This window comes from Diabrotica virgifera, chromosome 8, assembly GCF_917563875.1.
Source record: "Diabrotica virgifera virgifera chromosome 8, PGI_DIABVI_V3a".
In the NCBI taxonomy this organism is placed as follows: domain Eukaryota; kingdom Metazoa; phylum Arthropoda; class Insecta; order Coleoptera; family Chrysomelidae; genus Diabrotica; species Diabrotica virgifera.
In genome coordinates, this window is record NC_065450.1 from 66,019,780 (window position 1) to 66,047,338 (window position 27,559).

At 32.3% G+C, this 27,559-nt stretch overlaps 1 protein-coding gene across 2 annotated transcripts in view; it reads right to left on the bottom strand.

The window, feature by feature from the left end:
• LOC114331768 (mediator of RNA polymerase II transcription subunit 13) overlaps window positions 1–27,559 on the bottom strand; it is a 369,259-nt gene that overhangs the window by 243,127 nt on the left and 98,573 nt on the right. For both annotated transcript variants that reach the window (XM_050659705.1, XM_050659703.1), the window contains exon 2: window positions 1,990–2,350. In XM_050659705.1, coding sequence (XP_050515662.1) covers window positions 1,990–2,350 — 361 coding nt within the window. The remainder of the gene's footprint in view (window positions 1–1,989; window positions 2,351–27,559) is intronic.

Sequence of the window (27,559 nt, forward strand, 5' to 3'; positions counted from 1 at the left end):
AGTTTTAATAGACGATAAAAAGTTTTATTGCTTGCACAAAACGACAGCTTTAATTATTGCTTATTTAAAGAAGTGTCTAAACCAGCGGTTTCCAACCTTTTTTAGCTTGAGGCACACTAACTTAAAATTTGGTTCAGCCACGGCACACTTCGGTAAATAATCTCTATAATGGCAGTGAGTATAATCAAATTTCGCGGCACACCTACAGGTACTTCACGGCACACCAGTGTGCCGCGGCACACTCGTTGGGAACCTCTGGTCTAAACGAAAGGGTACAATAGAAAAATAGTAGCAAAGGGTAGGTAGTACCCGAGGAAATTTGGAAGTTTTGTCACTCAAAATTTTAACGGATTATTTATAATCCCTCAACCACTGACATGCGGTATTTCATACCGCGCCGAAAATATATTTTGTTGTAAAACTTTACGTTTTATAGACCTTCAACTGATACCTTGTGTACCTTCAACTGGTGTGTTAAAAATTAGTCAAAGAAAAACTGTAGAAGAAAGAGGAATCTGATACCATTTCATACAGAGTATAACGTTAAGGTCATATAAAATATACAAAAAATATCTGTAATACTCTCGATGATAAGATATTACTCAAGTTATTGGTGACATGTTTTGCAAATATAATAAAATGTATATAACACATGAAATATAACATACGAAATACACTTCTCCAAGAAATTGACGCACCACCTTAAAAATTGGTTATTTTTAATGTCTCGAATTTCGTAAACCTGTTGTCCGATTTAAGTGATTTTTTTTTAACATGTTATAGCCTTATTCTTTAACAATATCGCTGTAATAATATTGTTGCTAGACAGGTAAATTGTTATTGTATACCGGGTGTACCAATCAAACTGATTTTTTTCTCAAAGTTCGCGCAACTCTGTGGAATATTCTAGCATTTATAAAATACTGCAATTAAAACCCAACTATAGCCTCATGTTTTCTTAAAGTTCTGTTTTTGATTCATTCGCTTTTGTTGGATAAAAAAAAGTTAGGTACTTTAACAACTATCCTTGTTTTTCATCAATATAGGGTGTTTTTAAATAAGTATGGCAAACTTTAAGGGGTAATTCTGCATGAAAAAATAATGACAGTTTGCTTTATAAACGTATGTCCGCAAATGCTTCGTTTCCGAGATAGGGGTTGTTAAAATATTTCTTACAAACTGACGATTTATTTATTGCTCTAAAACCGGTTGAGATATGCAAATGAAATTTGGTAGGATTTAAGAGGTAGATATTGTGCATTTTTTGACATACAATTTAGAATTTTATGTTCACCATTGGCGCACATAAGGGTCATATTACCAGTATGCCTGCCAATGGTTAATATTAAATTCCTATTTGTACATAAAAAAATGCGCAATAACTAACTCTTAAATCCCACCAAATTTCATTTGCATATCTTAATCGGTTTTAGATCAATAAATAAATCGTTAGTTTGTAGGAAAAATTTCAACACCCCCTATCTCGAAAACGAAGCATTTGTGGACATACGTTTATAAAGCAAACTGTCATTATTTTTTATGCAGAATAATTATCCCTTAAAGTTTGCCATACTTATTTAGAAACATCCAGCATTAACGAAAAACAAGGCTAGTTGTTAAAGTACCTAACTTTTTTTATTATCCAACGTAAGCGAATGAATCAGAAAACAGAATGTTAACAAAATATGAGGCTATAGTTGAGTTTTAATTTCAGTATTTTATAAATGCTAGAATATTCCACAGGGTCACGCGAACTTTGAGAAAAAATCAGTTTGACTGGTACACCCGGTATACCTGTCTAACAACAATATTATTATAGCGATATTGTTAAAGAATAAGACTATAACATATTTAAAAAAAATCACAAATCAGACAACAGGTTTAGGAAATTCGAGACATAAAAAATGACCCATTTTTAAGGTGGTGCGTTAATAATCTTGGAGAAATGTATCATTTTTAAATAAACACTTTTATAAAAAAGGAACTTACCGTTCATATTCAATTCAGGAGCCACCAACTCGTTCAAATCCGGCTCCTCTCCATACCAAAAAATCCACAACTCTTTGGAGGCGGCCAGACTCAGTGGCGGTGGTTGAGACGTCGGCGGCGGGCCCAGATCGAACATATCGGCGGCTCGGGGTGTGGAGACGCGCCTCCATACGCACAGAATGTCAGCTGCAAGACATCGCGCGTAACTCCGAAGAACCGGATCTTCCAACGGTTCGGTACTGCTGCTCCCACCTCCCGGAGGTGGGCCGTGGTGGCCTACCCCGCCGCCTCCACCGCTTCCGCTGTTCCTGTCCGCCTCGCTCCATACTAGTTTACGCCATTTGATGCCAGAAAGTTCAGTCTGTAACCAAAAAAAAAAAAACGATTGTTAGAATAAAAATGGGATAAAAGTGATATTTTCTGTAGGTATATTTATTAAAAAACAAACCTCAAAGGGTAATATCTATCACAGAACGTTTTAGATTTAAGTAGATAATCATCAGTGCTGTTATAGGCAAATCACATGCTGAGTCACCAAAAATACATGGGTAAAGACCGTTTAAATTTAACAAAATGTGTTACTACAATCACCTTATTATTAAGTAATTCAAGTGATGGACAAAAATCCGTAAGGATATGGCCTTTGGCATCCTATGACTCCCCACATGGCACATAGGTTGCTTATTTGACAGTATATAGTATATATTATGTAGAATTGTAAATATTGTATCTTATATTTTAAATTCTCCTGTATATAATTTTTCTTAATTATTATTACGAGCACGGAATAAGAGTCTCACACATATGGACCTACGTCGGCCCAGATGGGAGGAACGGATTGGGATTACTACGGTAGCCGGTGCGAACTACTTTTAACTTTGAATCTTTAAGAGATAAGTAAGAATAACATTCACCACTGTGAACCAATTTTTATTACCATAGGGATCGAAATTTATTGCAGTCGAATTTTAATAGTTTCGGATTTAAGCATGAAGAGGAGATTAGCAGTAAGATAATTTTGGTTAGCGTCGGAATGAATACAGTTAGTCGATTTTAACATCAGAACCACGACAGACGTGTCATTGGGGATAAGACGTAAAAAGACGCTTTAAGACGGGTATTGTGACAAGCCGGTTATAATATTGATTAGACGCAATTATATCCAAATTCATTTCTTTTTGTAAGAACAAGAACACGTAAATTTTGGTCGCAATTACACAAACACTTTTACATTTCGTCAATTTATAGTATCTATAATTTTAGTTGTCTATTTTAATAATTAAAACTGTTAAACATCACACGGACTTTTATTACGATTGTCTTTAACGAATCCTACATAAATGTATTTACATTAAGGACGGTGAGTAGCAACTGACTTTTACTAAGTAATTTGCAACTCAATCGCTACTGATCTGATGCACGTCCTGATTATACTCCCAATTCTTTAAGCATTTGTCTTATTGTAAATATTTGATCAATAGTCGATCTTCTAGGCCTTAAACCACACTGGTAGTCACCAACTATTTCTTCGGCGTATGGTAGTAATATTTTTAATAATACTGAAGCCAATATTTTATACGTAGTGTTGATTCGTGAGATTCCTCTGTAGTTCATGCCTTTTTTTCCTTTGTTGTGTATTGGTATAATAATACTACCACACCATTCTTTCGACATTATTTCTTGTTGCCAGGCCTTTTCTATTAATTGATGGATTTTACTTATGAGTTCATGACCACCTTTTTTAATTAGCTCGACATCAATATTGTCCAGACCAGGAGATTTATCGTTTTTAGCGTTTTTATGTTATGGCATGCCTAATTTCTTCCATGCTTGGTGGTATTTCTAATTCGACCGTTTGATACACATGTTCTCCGTTGTTTCCACCATTTTGATTGTTTTCATCGTTTTCTTCAGTGAAATTTTGGATATTCAGGAACTCTTCAAAATATTCAGCCCATCTTTCTATTATTTTATTTTCAGCGGCCAGCATTTCTCCATTTTTATCTCTCACGAAGTTGGGTGTACTTATATACGAGCCTCTCTTATGTTGTCTTCCCTCTCTGTAGAAATTTTTACTTTGATTGCGTCTGTGTTCTCCTTCTACCTTTTCAATTTGTTGTTGTAGGTACTCAGCCCTGTGATGGATGACCGAAGTTATCTTTAACGTAAAGTTATCCTGTAGTTAAGTTATAATCCTCGAATTGGTGTGATGTATCATATTTAACTTAACTACTTGCGTTATTTCTTGACAGTTCTTGAGTTATCTGATATACCAACTGTCACTTTATAACGAGACGTTAAACTTTAAGTTATGAGATAACTCTGTAGTTATCATAGATATGTAAGGTTAGGTTCATCTTTTGACTTGTTTTTAGATAGAATTAAAGTGAATATTCAACGAAGAACGCTGCTTCAGGTTGTCCTAGGATTTTGTGCGGCATGTTATTAATTTAATATCAAATATAAAGCAGTACAAAATTAAAAATATGAAAAAATAGACCTCAAATAAAAATTAAAAGCACGTAGGTAATAATAAGATTAAAACACTTATTAACAATAAAAAGTAAAGCTAATAATTTAGAATAGAAGGGCAACACAATTTTAAAAATCATACAAAAATCAAATCTAGATATAAAATTGTTGAATATAATATATTCATATTACATATTATATACAGTCGAAAAAATGAAAGAATACCCATGAATGAACATATAAAACACGCTGTATTTTCCTGTCACCGTGTCACAAAGAAAATTGCCCAGCACAAGTACATGTAATAATAATTATTACATGTACTTGCGCTGGCCAATTTTTTGTGTGACACGGTGACAGGAAAATACAGTGTGTTTTATATGTTCGTTCATGGGTATTCTTTCATTTTTCCGACTGTATATACATATTATGTAAGTTTAAATTTATAACAGAGAAATTTTTGTAAATGCACTGGAATGACTGAAATAGTGACACAGAATGTACTAAACCAACAAACACGTTTTGTACAAAAACTTAAAAAAAAACGTCGTCTAATGATATTTGAAGCAAATTTCTTCTATCACAAAATTTGAGGTTTTTACAGTAAGATACTTTAGTATCAAAAGTTTGGTTGTTAATTGTATCAAATGACAAATTGGTACAATTGTACCAACTCTTGCAACGGTGCTTTTATGGATATCTTCCCATCCTGTCAATCCGAATCTTCCTATCAATCTCTCGCACTCAGTCCAACTTGTACTATTTCTACATAAGGTTCTCTGTGTTACTTCAAACTTTGTTACTCAAATGTTATTTCTCTTTTTAACGTTGAAGAAATAACTCTCATAACGGTGACGGATACAGCACACCGAAAATAGTTATGGGCATCGTTATCCCTGAGAGTTATCTTAACTTTAACGCAAACGTTATAGATAACTTTGGTCATCCATCACAGGGCTGATTGTCTCTAATCTTTGTTTCACGTTAAGAATAGAACGCTACGTTTACGGAGATCAGTGTTGCCAAACCTCTCGCACACGGGTGGATACTCGACTGCCGATATACGATTCATTCTAGCCAGTACGGTGTGGCATCGGCATAAGAAATACATGGGGCTACCTCCGCAATGTTCTATTCTTAATGTGAAACGCTCTATAGGTCTCTTGATATTGTCTCTAAGAAGCAGATATCATCGGCGTATTCTAGATCGCTTAGGCGTGTGGTTAACGTCCATTGTATACTTCTTGTTTAGGAGTCTTTGTAGAGAACATAGTCTATAGTCTACAGCTATGTTAAAAAAAAACGGAGAAAGGACGCATCCAACGGGGGAAGCAATAGTCTACTTCAAAATTCATAAACCAAATTTTACAGTCAACATAAAATATCTAGATTCAACGGAATTTTGTGAAGTGTGAAAGTTTATAATAAAAATTACTGTATTATTGCCTGTCTTAAATACATACACAACAAACATCTATGGCATTTTCGAGGTCATTTATGAACATGTAACAATGACTGACACCTCTTTTACGCTTGAAACAACAAACTTTACTACAATGTTGTTAATTCTCCGTACAAAGCTTTACTTAAACATCAATTCTGGAACTTGTAACGATCGGAACCATCAACTTACATATTTATTTTGCGGTTATTTATAAATATATTTAGTCAACAAACTTTCTCTTTCTAGTCTAGGCTGTATGTTCGCCCCAGTTAGGTAAATTGTTCCGATTCGTTTTTTTTTACAAACTTACTAAAAAAGAGGTCTTTATAATAAATCCACAGGGTGCCAGACGGTACCGCGGTCGGAAAATTGTTTAAACAATTTTTTTAAACAAATTCAAAAAAAAAACAAACTTTCCACTTCGGAGAACTTTTTTTAGATTCTTTGGGTCATTTTAAGCAAAAAAGGTCCCTTGTGATTTTTCTCTAAAATTGATTGTTGTCGAGTTATATGTCATTTTCAAGGCTTAATAATTCGGTTAAAAATTATTATCATGAAAGTCAGAAAGTGGCCAAATCAAAGTTTAAAGTCGCCCCTACAAGATACTGAAGAAATTTTTGTCATTATTGTATATAACAAAGCTGCCATTTTTAATTATCAACAATGAGCGCTAAGCACGTATTGAGGTTCAGAATAGACGGCCGCCACAGTGGTTCCAAATGCTGAAAACGTGGTATGAGGCGAAAAAGTCCCTATCTAGGGAATTTTTGATTTTCATGTTTACAGTTGTTTTCTCATACTATCGTAGAGTCCTAATACGCATGTATAAGGATCAAACTGGATATATTCTGGTTCATAGCCCAGGAACAAATGAGCCATGTTCGGGGTTATTGTGACCGACAGAGAAAGTGAAAAAGAACGCGTATATTGAAAACGCTGTAAAACGTTTTGTAATTTATCAATTAAATCGCTGTAAAGCAGATTCTTCTTTTTTAAGTATGTATTAATGTAAGATGTAAGTTACCTTAAGATTTGGTAACAATAAATGCCTTAAATTTGTTAATGCAAAGTAGTGAAATATACTTGAAATAATTAAAATTTTGTAAAGATACATTCAAAAAGTACAAAATTCTGCGACTTTAATGTTTATTAATCTTAAAATATATAGTAAGAAGATTTTGGTTTAGCTGCCTATAACTGCCTATGCATTGCTGGCAGTTGTTTGAATATAAAAGTGGGAAATGACGGATATTACATGATTCTGGCGATTGCTGAGTATGTATGGGCGGTTGTACATAAGTAATAGGTTCTGAATATTATACTTCATAAAGAAAATGTATTGGTAATCAAAAGTGTCAAAAGTCCCTTATAATATAAAATTTTAAACAAATATGCGTTTAACATAAAATTTTCTAATTTCCTTAGGCCATATTGGATCCGCCATTTTGTTTAAGAAAAAGTAATGTTAGATTTGTAATCAGCGACCATAAACTACAAAATTTGATAAACAAATTTCCTTTTTGATTGATAATTTCAATTTCTTTCCGCCATTTTGTTTTTCAGAAAAAATACTGTCAGATTCGTAATCAGCGATGCCAAAAACCCTTACGAACAAAAGTAATCCCGAAGTGTATAAACAATATACGCTTTTAGGCTTTTAAAGGTTCATGACCACGTTTTCGGCATTTGGTACCATAGTGGGCTGCCTCAATACGCGCTTGGCGCTCATTGTTAATACATAATTAAAAACAACAGCTTTGTAATAAAATAATGACAAACATTTCTTCAGGATCTTGTAGGAGGGGGGGCTTTAAACTTGATTTGGTCACTTTCTAACTTTCGTAATAATAATTTTTAACCGAGTTTTTAAGCCTTAAAAATGGCCATTCTCGCGTTTTTCAAAATCGCGTATACCTCGACAACGATCAATTTTGGAGAAAAATCACAAGAGACCCTTTTTGCTCAGAATAGCCCAAAGAATCTAAAAAAAAATTATTCGAAGTGAAAAAACTGATTTTTTGAATTTGTTTAAAACAATGTTTAACACTAGAAAGTCGGAAGGGATCATTTTGGCCCCACGTTCTGTAATCAATTAAAACTCAGTTTAAAGAAATTAAATCTACTCTAGACGATAGAATCTGATTTTATTTTTTACTTTCATTGTTTAACACATTCGCTGCCTATCAAAAACATTCGGAACACCATACAGTTTGCAGTTTTTGATATTTGCCACCCACACATTGCCTTGTTACAGCCGCGGCAATGATTGGAAGTATGTTTTTGGATAGTAACAGTGATAGTTGTTGGTAGACCTGGTGTTGCTAGGCGTAGTTCCAGATTTCGGGAGGCAAGGTATGGGGCCCGCAATTCTTCACACAGCTGAAGAATAAACTTACAAAGACTGAGTCTACTTCCAGTTATTTCTTTATAAATAATCCATGCATTTATTGCTTCCAAGTCAAGAGTATTATAAAACACGTACATAGGCCATCGTCTTGAAGTTACTTTTGTAGTATAAAGACGCGTCATTTGGTCCTCTATACCCACAATTGTATCTTTGTGTTCACTTGTGCTCACCAACAATTTTATCTTTATTACGTAGATGATCAGTACCAGTATAAGGGTAACCATTTACAATAAACATACATAAATATAATTTTACCCATCCGACAGGAATTTGAAAGAAAGGCTCGTCGAATTTCCCAGAAAAAGATAATAACTTACACAGGGCCAATTTGGACCCTTTAGACTTCTATGGTAGATTTGTTAGAAAAACCATTTAATAAAATTAGTAAATAATATTTTTTTGTGTTAAATAAGTCTTTGTATCAAAAAGAAATATTAAAAGTCATAAAATATGAAATTATTATTGCCTCAAATAAAAAAAACTACAATAACTTCAAACTGCAACATAGGCCAAATTGGCCCCTCCGACTTTCTAGTGTTAAACAATTTTCCGACCGCGGTACCGCCTGGCACCCTGTGGATTTATTATAAGTACCTGTTTTTGAGTAAGTTTGTGCAAAAAAAAAGAATCGGAATAATTTACCTAACGGGAGCGAGCATACATCCTGGACTATTTGTCGACTGTGGGTGAGCAATCGAACACCTGATGCAACCGAACTGAGCAGTGTGTCTTACGATTAGAACAATTGCAACACGACTTAATTAAATTGGTCTGCCTACATCAATTGTTTCTAGAAAGTAAGAATGAATAATATAAACTTAAATAGACGTTGGTTCATTAAAGCTATGTCTACTAATTAGAAAATTAAATGGCCGATGTATACAAGATTACCATGCATCGTTTATACAGATTTACTTGTAAGAAGGACATTTACAGATATACTGTAAGACAAATATAGACAAGAACCCATACATCTGGAAACGAAAATACAAAATTATTCAAAAATACTTTTAATTTATCAGTAATTCCATCTTTGACGACACTGCCAACAGTGTAAATATTTGAAAGACATCAGTGTTCAGTTATTTGCTTCAAAACGACATGGGTTTCAAAGAGATTCCCAATGCAGGGGTGCCAGGGCACCCACCCTCATCCTCAGAGTGAGTGAAGACGAGGCCGATGCAACAGGATTTTACGCTAATTAAAAGAGCAAATCAAGACTTTCAATACGCAACATCTCCGTCAAGGGTTTGTTATTGTACACTGAACATTTACTTCAGGAGCTCCCCAATTTGTCAAAGAGTGTCCTCTTTTGTATAAAGGCAATCAATACAAAGTTGTCAGTAATGCTTTTTGTGTAAAAGTGTCAGAAGTTCGTATCTTTTGCTTATATTATAGATTATAGACTAAACCCAACCAACGTTGCCACGTCCTCCTCACACCTCTATAGCCAGGATCTGCGTATCAGTGATTTTTTATGGACAAGAGTGCAAATAGACAATCAAAATACTTTAGCTACTTTTTAAGTACTTGTAGTTTGTATTCTGTTTCTCTTTGTGATCTAGTCCTGGATCTATTTGTCTATATGTATGTTGTTTTCTCTTTATTTCATAGTTTGTTGTGCTCCATTTGATTTTTCTCTCTATAATAAATTGTTAGTACATTTGAAAAGGCTTATTGAACCGGTAGTGTTTAAGACATCCCTAAAAATTTTGTTAAGGATTTTACGCTAATTAAAAGAGCAAATCAAGACGTTCAATACGCAACATCTCCGTCAAGGGTTTGTTATTGTACACTGAACATTTACTTCAGGAGCTCCCCAATTTGTCAAAGAGTGTCCACTTTTGTATAAAGGCAATCAATACAAAGTTGTCAGTAGTGCTTTTTGTGTAAAACAGTGTTAGAAGTTCGTATCTTTTGCTTATAGACTAAACCCAACCAACGTTGCCACGTCCTCCTCACACGCGTATCAGTGATTTTTGATAGACAAGAGTGCAAATAGACAATCAAAATACTTTAACTACATATGTAGTAAGTACTTGTTGTAGTTTGTATTCTGTTTCTCTTTGTGATCTAGTCCTGGATCTATTTGTTTATATGTATGTTGTTTTCTCTTTATTTCATAGTTTGTTGTGCTCCATTTGGTTTTTCTCTCTATAATACATTGTTAGTACATTTGAAAAAACTTATTGAACCAGTAGTGTTTAAGACATCCCTAAATTAGAGGTAAGAGTCTCATATTTTGCAACCAGCTACCTATGTTTTACATCTCTCTCTGTCTCTCTCTTTTAGGACGTTCTTCATGTTAGTCCTATTGTTGTAGATAAGTAGATCGTAATTTTATCTACAAACGTGGTAACTTCATGTCCCTGCCTTGTCTATATTTAGACTACCATTTCATCTAGAGTTGGGAGCGGCTACTTCGTGCCACACTTTCTTTTCCGATATTATATTTCAGCACGTGCCAACTGCCAACTGACACCACAAGGTTGATATAGACCGTAAGAGGGATTATAGGTGTAATAAAAAGATTTCAAAGTCAAAGCAATCAAAACTTGACTTGACCTACAACAATGTAATTACTATGTAGGAAAGTGACATTTCTTTTTCTACGCGTTGCATTATACATTATAGCGAGAAATAGCTATTCGTATAACAAGGGAGGAAAGTGCTTCTTTTCCTCCCGAGAATGAAGTTTACTGCCGACGCGTAGCGGAAGGCAGTAATCATTCAAGGGAGGAAAAGGCACTACTCCCCATGTGAGGGGTATAGTTTCAAAGTGTACAATCTCCATGTGTCCTAAATTTTCAGTAATCAAGAAAAACTAATAACCTCTTTCATAGGAACAATTAAATGTCATTGGAGATTGTACGTTTTGAATGTAAGTCTAATTTTTTGCCTTAAAAATTCAATGGATAATGACTATTTTGAAATGAGATTTTCTATTGTTTTGATTCAGGGCTAGAAACTCGACGTAATGCGACATCTATCTCAATTTTTGTGAAATATCTAGATTGTACACTTTGAAACTATACCCCTCATGTTATACATATGATTTTTTCACCTTCCTCAAATAACAAGTCATTTTTTCACTTTTAAATAATTTATTTTCGTAACTAACACAATTTATTAGAAAACTAAAACTAACAAAGAGGTACAGCACAACTGTCAACTGTCAAATATAAGTCAAATTATTAATGTAAACATTGTTAAATCAAAATGACAATTTACTGTTTTTTCCATTCTGCACAATAAAGGGTGTTCTATAGATAAACGTTAAAATGTATAGATACTTACGTAATAGATAATAGAATATTGTATAGATAGGGCGTCAATAAGTTATTCCATCAATGACATACCATGACGTCACTTTTACTTTTCCTTCCTAGGGAGGAAAAGTACTTTTAATCACTAGGGAGGAAACGTACGACTTTGCTCCCTACAATCATGTCCGGAAAAGTATACTTTCAGTAGAGGTAGGTGGAAAAAAATATTTTTCTGTGAAAACTGGTCTATAGTTTTCATATAAAAGTACGAAAGTACAACTATAAATGCGTTTAAATAGTCTCAAGAGTATTCGCACGAATGAACATGTGTGCCGGCTCTTGCTACCAAAGGTTACAAACTGAACTGCATAATGTTCTAGCTAGAGGTATATTCTATGTACCGTTTTAAATGAAAGAACGTTACACAAATTTGTCGAGGTATCAGTTGTTGTAAGTAGAAAGAATCTATTTAAAAGTCTAATTTCGAATAAACATATTATATTTATACGCATTTCATGAAAAAATTTACCCACACTGTCCGCTTTCGTAGATTTCTCTTTTTAAGGTTGATGGTTGGTATTAACATAATATGGTGCGAACACGAAATATTTTATTATAAATAAATATTGACAGTAAAAATAAAAAAATATGTGAAGCTAGTTCAGAATTAACTTAGAAGTGGAAAAAGACGAGAACGTACTATTTAAATATATAATGTTTTGAAATTTTGCCAGAAGGCTAAAAAACATTAAAAATGTAAAATTTCCAAAAAGTATCCGACATTTCTCAATCAAAGAGGCATTAATAAATATCATAAGATAGCACACTAATTTGTCATTTTTCTGTACCCCCTTGCATCTTCAGAAATTTGTAGTTTTAGTTTAGATTTAGCAGAACGAAAAATTTAGGATTTAGCAGGTTTTGATTATGATGGATTCACTTATTAATAGTCATACAAAAAAAAATAGATAGGTAAAGGTAGAAAAAAAAATGCTCCAAATACTACCTGTGACAACCAATTAGACAGAGGTCCCAGTATACTGAAGTCAGAAGTCATAAAAGCAATACAACAAGCCAATAACAATAAAGCACCTGGACCAGATCAAATCCCTGTTGAGCTACTTAAAACTTTTAGATGAGGAAAACATTACCTACTTGACTACTTTCTTTAACAAAATTTACAACGAAGGAAAAATACCAGATGATTGGTTGGAGTCACTGTTTATAACATTAACAAAGAAAAGCAGGCCCACCAAATGCAGCGATTTTAGACTAATCAGTTTGATGAGTCACACACTTAAGATACTTTTACGTATTATACAAAACCGAGTATTCCTTCTGTGCGAAACTAGAATGGGTAATAAGCAATTTGGATTTAGAAATGGTCTAGGAACTAGAGAAGCACTATTTTGTATGCGCGTTCTATAACAAAAAAGTTGTGAATTCCGAAAGAACGTTTATGTTTGTTTCATCGACTTCGAGAAGGCATTCGACCGAGTACAACATGATACACTTTTCGATTGCCTGCAGGCAGCAGGACTTGACCACTACGATATAAGACTGCTGAAATACTTATATTACACTCAAGTAGCCTCTATCCAAATTGGAGACAGTCGTAATGAAAACTGCCGATAAAACGTGGAGTACGACAAGGTTGTGTTTTATCACCCACCCTTTTTAATCTGTACTCTAAAGAAATCTTTAGGGAGGCTTTGGATGACAGACAAGAGGGAGTAAGGCTAGGCGGAGAAGTAATCAACAATATTAGATACGCTGACGATACAGCCATTCTTGCTGAAAATTTACAAGATTTTCAGACACTACTAAATCTAGTCAGTGAAGCAAGTTATCGGAGAGGCCTTAAAATCAACATTTCAAAAACAAAGTGGATGGCAGTTGGAAAGATTAATATAGATCAATGTGAGCTTTCTCTTGATGGAGAGGAGTTAGAACGGGTAAATCATTTCAAGTACCTTGGCAGCTGGTTAAATGTAAATTGTGACTCTGATGAAGAGATAATAACTAGGATCGAAATATCACGGAAGGCTTTTATGACCTGGACACCAGTTTTATGTAATAGAAACCTGTCGATGAATATTCGAAAGAAGGTGCTGAAATGTTATGTGTGGTCTATCCTATTGTATGGTTGTGAGACATGCACGTTAAAAACCACAATGCTAAACAAAATAGAAGCATTCGAATTGTGGTGCTATCGACGAATCCTAAAGATATCGTGGGTTTCGCACACTTCCAATAGAGATGTTCTTCAAATGCTGAATTCAGAACGTCTGCTCATAAGCATCATAAAGAGGAGAAAAACAGAATACTTCGGCCATATAATTAGAGGACCTAAATACCATCTGCTTCGCCTTATAATACAAGGAAAAGTGGAGGGAAAGAGATAGATTGGTCGAAAGAAACTTTCATGGCCGCGTAATATTAGACAATGGTGTAGCTGCACAATAGAAGAATTATTTCGCGCTGCAGCCGATAGAGAGAGATTTCAGGAAATTGTAAACATGATGACGGCCAACGTCTGAATACAGACACGGCACCTAAAGAAGAAGAAGAAGAAGAAAAAAAAAAGTAAAAATGAATAACAATTTTCATCTCGTTGCAGCACGAAGGCAAAGCCGTCTATATTTCAGTTCGTTTAGAGAGCGCAACAGGCACTCTGACCGAACGGTTTCAAAACTCGTTAGTTTTTCATCAGAGAATGCATATGTAACTATCTCTAAACCAAACTGAAATAATCCAGACGACTAGCCTCGAATTGCAACTAACGAAATGACCTGTGTGTCATAGCGACATCTGCTATTCAAGTCAAAGTTTTCAACTTAATAAAATATAAAATAATATTAAATTAAAATAAAAAATAGTAGAAAAAAAGGTTTAAACGTGCAAAAAATTTCCGTCTAGTGTAACTGGCACCTAGTCCTTATAATCTATCTAGGTTCCGTCTCTTGTTAAACTGACTTATAGTAGAGTTTTTCCCCGTTGCATCATCCAGTAAGGATATTTTTAACGCTGTACTTAAACTGCCGTCAAACGGTCTTGCACTATAATGCCGTTAACAGCTATAACGTCATTCGTATGATGCGTTTGACGGCATTTTCTTCGGCTGCCGTTCGCTTTCACTTGCAGTTCAGCATATAATATACACGTGGTGAGTTAATGCACGAGTTGACGATTCTCTTATCTTATTTTATTATAGTGCCCGTCTGAGTATATAGTTACAAGCGTTGTATTTGTCCCTAATTGTTAATTATTGTGCGAATAATAAGTTTGAATTTGGAAAACTTGAATGACTTAGGTAAGTGTCATTATTGGGCGTCCGTTCGTTTTCTAAATATTGGTACTTTTGGAAAGTAATGATGAAGTTGTATTTAAAAATGGCACGCAAGTTATTATTGAAAGTAATGATGAAGTTGTATTTGAAAGTGAAAATAAGCTGCTTGGTGAGGTGGTCCGTCAAGAGATAAGTAGGGTAGATAACGTGGAGGAGAATATACAAGAGTCAAGTCCAGAAAATGAACTTCCTAATTACTCACCAAAACTCTTCAAGTGAACGATGTTGCTTTGTCGACAATTAAAATGCCAGTGGCAATAAAGAAACAAGGACGCCCAAAAGGACAAGGCCTGACAGCAATAGGACTACCAAAGAAAAAGAAAAGAAACCCCAAAACATTATCAAATAAATCCAGGGTTCCATTCCAAAGAAAGGATTAAATTTCTATAATTAATTTTTTTTCTTAGTTTACAACAGGTTTTACAATAAATAAAGACTAATTTAATTATGTATTTATCATTACACATAATTAAAATACGTTTTAATACTTCACTTTGTTTTCTTTTTCGTTTATAAGAAAATCTTCTAATATTAATAAATTCTTTATCAGAAATTGATACTAAGATGGCCAGCCTACAAGCGAACGGCAGCCGAAGAAAATTCCGTCCAACGCATCATAAGAATGACGGCATAGCTGTTAACGGCATTATAGTGCACGACCGTTTGACGGCAGTTTAAGTACAGCGTATTTTTAATTTTCTTTGAAGTGTGCTGGATGGAACATTTCCATATTTGCGTATTATTTGTTCGTTGTGCCCAATGGTTACTTCTATTTGCTTAGGTAACGATCATCATCAATCAGCCAATCGCGTCCACTGCTGGACATAGGCCTCCCTCAGTTCTTTCCAGTGTTCTCTACACTGGGCCGCTTGTAGCAAGTTTCCCGCTACTCTTTTTATGTCCATCTAGACCAAGGGTGGGCAAAAGGCGGCCCGCGGGCCGGATCCGGCCCTTTTGCTTACTTTATCCGGCCCGTTGAAAAATCCCGCAAGCTTTTTTAAGAACATAGGCGCAATGCTTTTTAATGCAATAATTTTTTTTGGAATCCTGAGAAAATTATACTACCGAGGGCCGAAAGTCCCTGAAAACTTCTACAATGCTTATTTTAGTAAGTTGCAGGAGTGAACAAAAAAGAAAAAAAATTAATGTGATTTTTAATTTCAAATATCTCATTCCAAAGAAACTTTTTGTTTATTCTAACGGACTTTTGGCCCTCGGTAATAATGTAATCTTTCATTCTACGTTTAAATTTTTCAAAAATATTTATTAGATTTTTGACGATTCGAAAAAAATGAATGCGTTTAAAAAGAATTGGTCCGAAATTTTGCGCCTGCCCTCGTAATCTCTTTTATGTGATTTTGTTGAAATTAACAGTATTAGTGTTTGTAGTGTTCATATAAAAGCGTTCATATTTTCTTAAAAGCGTCTGTGTATTTAACCCGGCCCAGGCGCGAATATTTTTCGGCCAGGGTATTTGTCGTCTACCAGGACCCTTTTTCTTCGATTTTACCCTTCATATTCAGCTGCTGCAACAACTTGCAACAACGTACTTATCATTTATTAGTATTTGCCCTTTCTCCTTGCTGTCCTTCTCCCTTTAATGATGGTCAAAGTTCTCTGTTCCTTTTCCATTCTGTGCAACACCATTTTGTTCGTAATGGTCCATAGTATTTTCAAAATTCTCCGAAAAAGCCACATCTCAAAAGCTTCCAGCTTTCTCATTAAGTCAGCATTAACAATCCAATAAAGAAGAATAGAGTGGACATAACATTTTTATTATCATCCCGGTTTTTTATAGGGTTCTCCGCCTTCTCCGGGTTCTGTTCCCAGTTTCCAGCTTCGTCCTGGAATGTGATGGTTGACTATGATGGTTGACTTGACCTAACATTTTACCATCCGATATCAGATTTGCATATTTAATATTTGGTTGCTCAAAAATTTCCTCATCTTCAAAAAGGCTGCTCTTGAATTTCTGAATTTCATTTTTTATCTGGATCCCTGTTATGACTTAATATAATTGACCATATTAAAAATTTCGTAATTTTACTGACAGGTCTGGATCCCACGTATGAGAAAAAAGTTGATTAATAGCAAGCTGAAAATTTGTTAATAATTTAAGCGTGTCTAGTCGGATAAACTTTGATATATGGGAACACTGGAACAGGGGCAGTTTTAATTGTGGAACAGGTTAAACAACTGAAACGGTCACACCACGAAAACGGCACATTTATTTTGTCCGACAGAACAGACTTAAACTCTCCGAACAGAGATTAAACTCTCATGCAAAAATCAGACTGCTATTTATCACCTGTCATAACTCCTGTCATTTGACATATTCTATATGTTCCACTCATTAAAACACCCATTTGGTGATAAATAGCAGTCTGCTTTTTGCATGAGAGTTTAATCTCTGTTCGAAGAGTTTAAGTCTGTTCTGTCGGACAAAATACATGTGCCGTTTTCGTGGTCTGACCGTTCCAAATTTTTAACCTGTTCCACAATTAAAACTGCCCCTGTTACAGTGTTCCCATATATCAAAGTTTATCCGACTAGACACCCTTAAGCTATTAACAAATTTTCAGCTTGCTATTAATCAACTTTTTTTTCATACGCGGGATCCAGACCTATGAGAACAAATTGTTCGTATGTACACACAAGTAAGACAATTGATTATTACTATTATTTATTAACAGTCAAATGTATTTGTCCAAATGCTTCAAAATGATACTTATAGTATTTATGTCAAAAAACTTTCTTGGACGGAGAAAAACCTCCACCAAAAACATTAGCATGGTCTCCGGCCCGGGAGACATTTTGAAAATTTCATTTTGGCCCGCGTTTAAAAGTATTTGTCCACCCCTGATCTAGACGGTGGTCGCCTTCGGCTTCTTTTGTAGTTTCTGGGCTTCCATTCCATAATTCGTCTTGTCCAGTCTAGCTAAGTGCCCTACTCAGTTCCACTTAATCGTCGTAGCTCTTTCGATGACGTCTTGAACTCCTGATCTTTGCCTGATTTGTTGATTTGTTATGTGGTCTCGAAGGCTCACGTTCAGCATTGCACGTTCCATGGCTCGTTGTGTAACTCTCAGTTTATTCGCGGACTTTTGCGTCAGTGTTAAAGTCTCTGCTCTATAAGTGTGTACAGGCAAAACACATTGGTTATAAACCTTTCGCTTGAGACACATGAGAATTGAACTTTATAGAATATGGCTTAGTTGCCAAATGCTGCCCATGTCAGGCCTATTAGCCTCAGTTTTCATGTGTTTGATTGTCTCTGCTTATTTTGATCTCGTGTCCCAAATATTTAAGTGTCTGTTTGTTGTATGGGCTCAGGGCCCCCACTACCATATGTGCAAAGTGTGCAATGCATAAGGGCGCAATCCTTTAGGGGCGCCAAAGCCCAGGTCAAAAATTGCAAAAAAAAACAAAAATTAATTTGAAAATAGAAGTTGAGACAATTAATAGGAATAGGTATAAATACACACGAAATTTGATTAGTATATAAGTATATATTATATCATCCAGTTACTGATGATTCCTATATGCGAGAACATGTTAGAAGTCAGGCGATGGTTTCTTGATTTTTCCTGTTCAGACATGAATAATGCCTGGAGCGCTATAAAAACGATGCATCTCCACACCAGAGGCGTTTTTAAACCGGTCAGTTCACCGGACCGTGCAACAATAGCCCAATAAAATAAAATAAAATAAAACCAAAATGTAATTCCGTACAGGTTGGGATAAATTTTGTATTAAAGTTTAGGTCAAAGCAAAAGGTATTTTCAAGAAAGTATATAATTCATATGAGGGGATCATTGTTTAAATAATTAAAAATTGGTAATTTTTGCAAAAAATTTACTTTTTTAACTACTGCGGCAATGCTTGTTTTTATTAAGGATTTTAGAATTTTTTTCTGCAAAATTTCCAAAAAAATATTATTTGCAATATAATTAAGCACTATAAAATATTTAGTTTTGCAGAAGAAGTTGCGCTATAATATAACTATAAATTGACAAAAAAATTGGTTGATAAATATTGAGTAGTTTATGATATATACAATTTGTTTATAAAAAATTACCATTTTTTCAATTGCAAAAACGCGGTTGTTGCTGATAGAGTATACGAGTTTTAAAGGTCTCATTTTGTTTGCTTTTATGTGTGTTTTTGACAAATGTATTGACAAACTAAAATTTTAATTAAACAGCCCTTCAAAATGGCGTTTGAATATTGGTGTAATTTGTTTAAAACTTGTTTTTTTAATAACATCACCGGGATTAAAAATTTTGAAATTATTTTTTGATATTCGGGTTCCTCGTAGTTTTGGACACACTTACAAAAGAAAAAAAATTCTAGATCCATTTTTTGCCGAGATGGCTGTTCCAAGTTTAAAAATTCATAATTAGATATTTATTTATTTATCATAATAGATAATACACAAAACAAAAACATTGCACTCCACACCTGTACAAATTACATAAGAATTGTCAAGGCAAGGAGCGCTGTATCATTATCATAAAGTATTACAAAAATTAAAAACATGAGACTAAACAAATAAAGAAATAAGCTTTGACAAATTAAATTAATCAGAAACATTCAATACATAAATAAAAAAAAAGAGAAAATAAAATAAAAATAAAAACACTGGAAGTACAACAAACATTGCCAATTGGTTTCTAGGTCTTAGTTTTAATATAATGGAATAATAATCTCTTAAAGATAGTTGCATTATGGCTATTTTTAATGTGATAAGGTATATTATTGAACTGTACAATTCCTTTATGAAACAAGCTTTTCATTGAACTGGACTTGTTGGTTGTTCTAACATAAAAATTTATTGAATTTGCATCTCTAGTGCTATGCTCATGAACATTTGCTATCGGGACCAACTGACTGTTCAAATACTCAGGCAATAAATGGTTTACCATCTTAAATAAGAATGTCATAGATTGGACATACATAAAATGTTCAACTTTTAACCAATTTAAAGTTTTCAGCATATCTTGAATTCGAGTATATCGATTGCATCTCAATATTACTCTCATAGCCTTATTTTGGAGAATTTGAAGCCTGTCATAATTAGAACATCCTGTATAAATCAATGAACAACAATATAAAAAGTGAGGTAATATTAACGAATTATAAATTGTTAATTTAGTTTGAATTTGTCTATTTATCAATATTAACATTTTAAAGTGCGTGAGTACATCTATCAACCCTCCTACTTGACAATGTCATTTACACATAGAGTTAAAATTTAAGAATATTTTAAAAAATAATGATTTTTCCACCTACCTCTACCGAAAGTATACTTTTCCGGACCTGATTGTAGGGAGCAAAGTTGTACTTTTCCTCCCTAGGGAGGAAAATATTTTTCCTCCCTAGGGAGGAAAAGTAAAAGTGACGTCATGGTATTTCATTCATGAAATGTAACTTATTGACGCCCTGTACAATATCTATTTTCTATTACGTAAGTTTCTATACATTTTAACGTTTATTTATAAAACACTCTGTATTTTGCAGAATGGTAAAAAACAGAAAATTGTTATTTTGATTTAACAATGTTTACATTATTAATTTGACTTTTATTTGACAGTTGACAGTTATATTGTACGTACTTGTTAGTTTTAGTTCTAATAAATTTTGTTGGTTAGTTATATAAATAAATTAAGTGAAAATGAAAAAATGACTTGTTATTTGAGGAAGGTGGAAAAACCATATGTATAACATGGGAGTAAAGTGCCTTTTCCTCCCTTGAATGATTACTGCCCTCCGCTACGCGTCGGGCAGTAAACTTCATTCTCGGGAGGAAAAGTAGCACTTTCCTCCCTTGTTATACAAATAGCTATTCCTAGCGACCTTAACTGAAAACTTTTTGCGTGAAGAGTGGTGCAGTAGTACTTTGCAGTATCTTCTTTAATAATGGACCATTCAATGTTTCTTTTTAGTTTATGGTAGTATATAAAAATAGTACATCTAAATGACACTTTTAACAATAAATATTCGTCAATTTGTTATAAACAATTTTTTTCACTTTTTTTTTCTCTAGATGTTATAAATAAAAGATTTTTATAAAAAAAATAATACTGAATTAGCATTAAAATGTGTTAAAGGCTTTTTTCTTTGTACTTTGTATTAAAATATATATGTATTTTACAATTAATTTTATAATCTTTTTAACAGGTAATACACTTAATAATTGTGTATATATTTGTTAATTTTTATTCACTTATATAATTTTGTAGGTATTCACATAATTTTTGCGAGATTTTGTCAATGATTTGTACAAAGAACAAAGTTTTTTTGATTCTTTAACGAAATTTTACTATTTTGTTAAATTTTTCATTTAAAAAGGGTCATGCAGATGTTATTATTTTTATATGCTACCTCAAATTAATAGAAAATATTGAAATTAGCCCATTATTAACGGATATATTGGAAACTACTCTTCCTCAAATTTTCAGACAAAAAGTTTTCATTTAAGGTGCTACGAATATCATCATTTTTTATAATATTCTACAACTTTTATTATGTTTATAAATGACATTGTTAAGTAGTATGGTTAATACATGTACTCACGTACTTTTAAATGTCAATATTGATAAATAAACAAATTATGAATTCTTAAACTGGGAAAAGCTATCTCGACCAAAAATGATTCTAAATTTTTTTTATTTTTTTGTGGATATGTCAGAAATTACCTAGAATACGAATATCGAAAAATAATTTAAAAATTTTTAATCCCGGCGATGTTATTAAAAAATAAATTAAAAACAAATTATACCAATTTTCAAACGCCATTATGGAGGGGTGTTTAATTGAAATTTTGATTTGTGAATACATTTATCGAAAATATACATAAAAGCTAAACAAATGAGACCTTAAAAACTTGTATACTCTATAGGCAACAACCGCGTTTTTGCAATTGAAAAAATTGTAATTTTTTATAAACAAATTAAATATCTCATAAACTGCTCAATATTTATCAACCAATACTTTTGCCAATTTATTGCGATATTATAGCGCAACTTTTTCTGCAAAACAAAATATTTTATAGTGCTTATTTATATTGCAAATAATATTTTTTTCGAAATTTGTTTTTCAATATTGATTGACAATTATTTAAATAAATTATGGGTAAAATTTAATTTAGCAAGTCTCATATAAAAGACTGTTTCTTCATCTTTGCAGAAAAAAATTGTAAAATTCTTAATAAAAACACGAATTACCGCAGCAGTTAAAAAAGTAAATTTTGTGCAAAAATTACCAATTTTTAATTATTTAAACAATGATCCCCTTACATGAATCATATACTTTCTTGAAAATATCTTTTGTTTGGACCTAAACTTTGATAAAAAATTTATTCCAACCTGTACGGAATTACATTTTGATTTACATGTATTGTAATTTTATTTGATCGGTCTACAAGTGCATAAAAACAAGTAATTAAGTAATCCAACCAATCACTTCAAGAATTTGAAGAAAACTTTCCACCGTTACAAACGGTCAGGAGGAAAAATTTAAACCAAAACTGTTGAACTGTTGGACTATGAATACCGAGATGAGACCCGTCATTATCCAAAAACCGTCTTTAAAATTAGTTTTTTCTTAAAAGTTATAGATCAAACTTTAAGCTTTCTAAAAAAAACAAGATTTTAAGTTAGTTTTAACCGAGTTCGATAATATTTTCGGATTTTTTAGCGACATATACAAAGTGACAGCGGTCTTTAAATCATTGTTCTGTTCTTAAATTAAAGATCGACTGACAGATCAGGATAATAAGGATAAATATAGACTCCAACGATTTGTTTGATGAAATTAAAGCGTTAAAATCGTTTTCATTACCTAATGATACTGACACCTTAAGAGGGTAGGCGCAAAATTTCGGATCAATGCTTTTTAAATGCATTAATTTTTTTCAAATCCTGTGAAAACTAATACCTAAATAATTTTGAAAAATTTAAACGCAGAATGAAAGATTACATTATTACCGAGGACCGAAAGTCCCTGAAAACTTCTTTAATGTTTATTTTAATAAGTTACAGGGGTGAAAAAGAAGAGAATATTGAGTGTGATTTTTAATTTTAAATATCTAATTCAAAAGAAACTTTTTGTTTATTCTAAGGGGCTTTCAGCCCTCGGTAATAATGTAATCTTTCATTCTGCGTTTAATTTTTCAAATTAGATTTTTCAGGATTCGAAAAAAATGAATGTATTGGCTCGAAATTTTGCGCTTACGCTCGTAATTATTTTACAATATATATTTAAAAACAATTTAACCTCCACCCTTCCAAACGTAACCATTTCACTAATGATTCTTTTGACATTGCCTGATCTGTAGCTTTTTTTTCAAAGTTTCAATCATTAAACATTATTTAAGATCGACAATACTTCAAGAAAGATTGTCTGGGCTATCAATATTAGCAATTGAACAAGAAATTTTTGATGGTATAAATTTTAGCGATGAAATTAATGAATTTGTAACAGCAAAGTCTCGGAAAATATCGCTTTTTTTTATTGCACCCAGCTATCAATCCTATCTGCATATTTTTTTAAATATTCTAATTATACATAGAAAGTAGTACCTACTTTAAGGGCATAGGAGCAAAATGTCGCCTGTCAAAATGTTCAATGTGTTTTAAATGTATTCATTTTTTTCGAATCCTGAGAAAACTAATAATAATTTTTGAAAAATTTAAACGTAGAATGAAAGATTACATTACTGAGGGCCGAAAGTCCTTGAAAACTTCTATAACGTTTATTTTTTTTATTTTTAAGCTGCAGGGGTTAAAATAAAAAAAATAGTGGGATTTTTAATTGCAAATATTTCAATAAAAATTTTTTTTTATTTATTTTAAGGGAGTTTCACCCCTGGGTAATAACGTAATCTTTCATTCTGCGTTTAAATTTTTCAAAAATACTTATGTATTAGTTTTCTCAGGATTCGAAAAAAATGAATATATTTAAAACACATTGAAAATTTTGGCAGGCGACATTTTGCGCCTTTCCCCTTAATATGTAGGTAGACATTAGGCAATATTTCTGTTATTTGTTCCTAAAAAAGATGTGTTTTGTAGTTTTGGGTTATTTTCTAATATTTTATAAACAACGTGTCTGTACCCCATTAGTTTTGTAAATACTTTAAAATGGGTGTGAACACGAATTTATTTTGATATGATTTTATTCTGTTTGTTTCATTTTGATAATTTAGTCTACAAATAATTAAGACTTCTAAAGTTCAGTTTTTTTTGCTTTATTTCAAGCACCTACCTACCTACCTACAAAATAAATAAAAAACATGAACTAAAATGCCTTAAGGGGCGCCAAAATCCTTTTTTGCACACAGCCCTTACGGGGCCCTGTATGGGCTTATTGTCAATAGTTTTGTTTCCACTCTTTACGAGATTTGTCATAAGTTTAGTATTCTCAAAGTTTATGTTTTTAAGTAATGATAATGCATAATAATAATAAATACTGTTTTTAAATGTTTTCACTATTTTATATTTTTTATATTGATATTATTTATGATATAATTTTTACGGTTTATTTTATGCACTTATTTTTTTATGAATAAAAAATTTAAGATCAATTAATTATTTTTAAAAGAAAATACAATGTCAAATAGTAAAATTAGGAAATTAGCGATGTGTTAAGAATGATAATGTCTTGTTAAAGCTGAACTGATTATTATGCTTTTTATGACCTACTTAAATCAACAAATTGTGTCAAGTGTACAATAATTGACTGACTGCTTGCTTTTAAATTCATTTTTATTTTACATTATATATTATCATTTACTATCGTTAGTTATGGTAAGAGAGCACAAGCGGGAATTTTTGCAGTTACTCGAGCGCGTCAGATTATCATATGCTGAGAAACCTTATACCCTGTAAATGTACGCCTATCATATATTGGATCTTAATACAGGGGAGTTCGTTAACGGAAGTCCGAAATAAAATATATCGGCATATCTAAGTTTTTGGCCTGATTATTTAGGGGAGTGCAATTAGAACGAAAACATGCATTGTTTCGGAAAAATTCAAACAAGCTTATATTTTTCTAAAACTTATTTTGTTAGTTTATATACATATGTTAAAGTAAAAAGTTCTACTCGCAGATTTGGCCGCTAATTGTTTATTAATTGTTTAAACAATAACAATTGTTTTGTATAAATAATTTTAAAAATATCGTTAAATTCATCATTTTACTTTGATCAAATATGTTTCTATTTTGCTTTTGATTATGCTGAATCCGAATATGGTATTGCAATTTGAAAATTCTTATACAGAAGCTCTTATATAGTGTGTCTGCGTAGCTAGGAACCACATGGAAAATTTTTTATTATCAATTTTACGAAAAAGCGGTATTCTTAATAAAATGCTCTGGACAGTCAAAAATCTAAAACTGAACCATCAGATATCAAATTTTATCAATTTTATACGAGTTATGTCAAAAATATGAATTTCGTTAAAGAGTAAAGTACCTTTATATTCCAGAATATCAAAAAATGCTATTATGAAAAGTTGTTTGAAAATTAGAAACTATGTCTAAATATAAAATTACATCTTTCTAATCGAAAAAATTTTTTCAATTTTTTCTCAAATTACGGATACTCATCATCATTTTATTACAATTATGATAACTATTTTATTATCACTTTTACTAAAAAAAAGTCATTCTTCATAAAATGCTCTCCTCGGTATAAAATCTAACATACAACCATCAGATATCAAACTTTTTTAATTTTATACGAGGTATGTAAAAATATGAATTTTTCTTAAGAGTCAAGTGCCTTTATTATTCACAATATTTTAATTAGAAGGATATAATTGAACACTAAAACAAATTTTTTAATTCCAAACAACTTTTCTTAATAACAATTTTCGATATTGTGAAATGTAAAGGTACTTTACTCTTGAGTGAAATTCATATTTTTTGACCTATTTTAATTCATATTTTATAAAGAATGACTTTTTTTCGTAAAACTGATAATAAAGAAGTTATCAATAGGTTCCAAGTTACGCAGACATACTGTATAAGAGCTAAAAAAAATGTTTTGCTGAACATTATTGTTGAAGCTTATTATTAAATGTATTTTAGGCAAATTTTATAGAAAAAAGTTTTGATCACTCTGTATAAACATTTTTTAGCTGGTAATTTTCGGTTTTTGTATTACATTTTTGTCATCTTTCTTAATTTTCTTAAAAAGAAGTAGTTTACTCCATTTCTAAAGTAAAATAATTTAGTGCATTTTAAAGATTACATCCTTTAAAAAAGCACTTACAAAACTGTAATAGATCTGTTCAAACTTGAGTAATACCGTTTTAAAGTGGTGGTAATTCTATTAAACTACGAAGATTTCAAAAATTACATTTTTTGAGACATCATATCATTTGATCCTTGAAAGGCAAGTTGTGCAAAATTGAGAGTTTTATAAGAAAAATTGTATTAGTTACACATTTTTAATTCATTTTTAAACAAAATTCATGTAAGGCTCACTTTGCGCCCACACCGTACTTATGCCCATACATTTTATTTCTTTCTATTATAACCATTAGATAGCTTATTCTTCTTTCATGTTCAATTTGTAAAATTTCATTTGATCCATTTGTTAAAGAATTACATTAAAATAACTCAACCGTGCACTTTGCCGTACGTTAGTTTACAGTGCGCCAATGTTTGTGAGAAGGGTGACTTTAGCGTTATAAAAAAAATTATAGAAGATACAGATTTAATTTTAGACAATTCTTTAGGTTTTTTTTGTAAAATTCATATTTTCGGAGTTATTTAAAAAAACATCTAATTTCGTAGTTCATTTGTTTAATAAAAAATGAAGCACCCACTTCTCGAGTAGAACTTTTTGATATGTTGTTAATTAAACATTTCTTAATGAAATTACAAAAAGTTCTATCTTGTTTGATTTTTTCCGAAGTGAAAATCTATATGCACTCCCCTAATTTTCCATTTCAAGATTTTGGAATAGATGCTCTAAGTATAAGGCTTATTTTGATTTGCTTTTTATTTTCCATCACGTGCCCATGTTCCGTTGTCTTTTCTAATAGTCGGAATATAATATTACCTTGATGTATTTTTATTCTTTTAGTACATTTCCACAAGGAATAGTCACTGGTTTAGTCATTTTTGATTATATATTATGTATTTCTCTAAATGTTAGGTGAGGTTGTTTAACACATTTTTGTGTTTTGCAGTTCTATTTTTGCCATGTCTTTCTTGCTTTTCTTTCCTTTGCACCATTTCTCGAATTTCTTTAGGATAATTTTGACCTTCGGGATGTCTTATAATTTTTGAAGTTATACTTCTTTAGGCGCGATTGAGGGTGAGATTTTATTAATATGCGCGCATGTGCACACAGACAGTATGGAGTTCGTTACTAAATGTTTTAATTTATGTATTTATCAGTCCAGAAAAGGTGGGGAAAGGATATATTAGTGTTTTTAAATATATTTTTCTATAAACGTGTTAAAAATGCAATTTATAGCACTCCATAGGAGCGTTAAAAATGCTACTTTAAAGCACCAGTGCTTTAAAAATTTTAAGGCACTGCAGTTAAAAGTGAATTGTCAAATTCTGAAACGTCAAAATATTTATATTTCATTTATTAACATTAATATTAA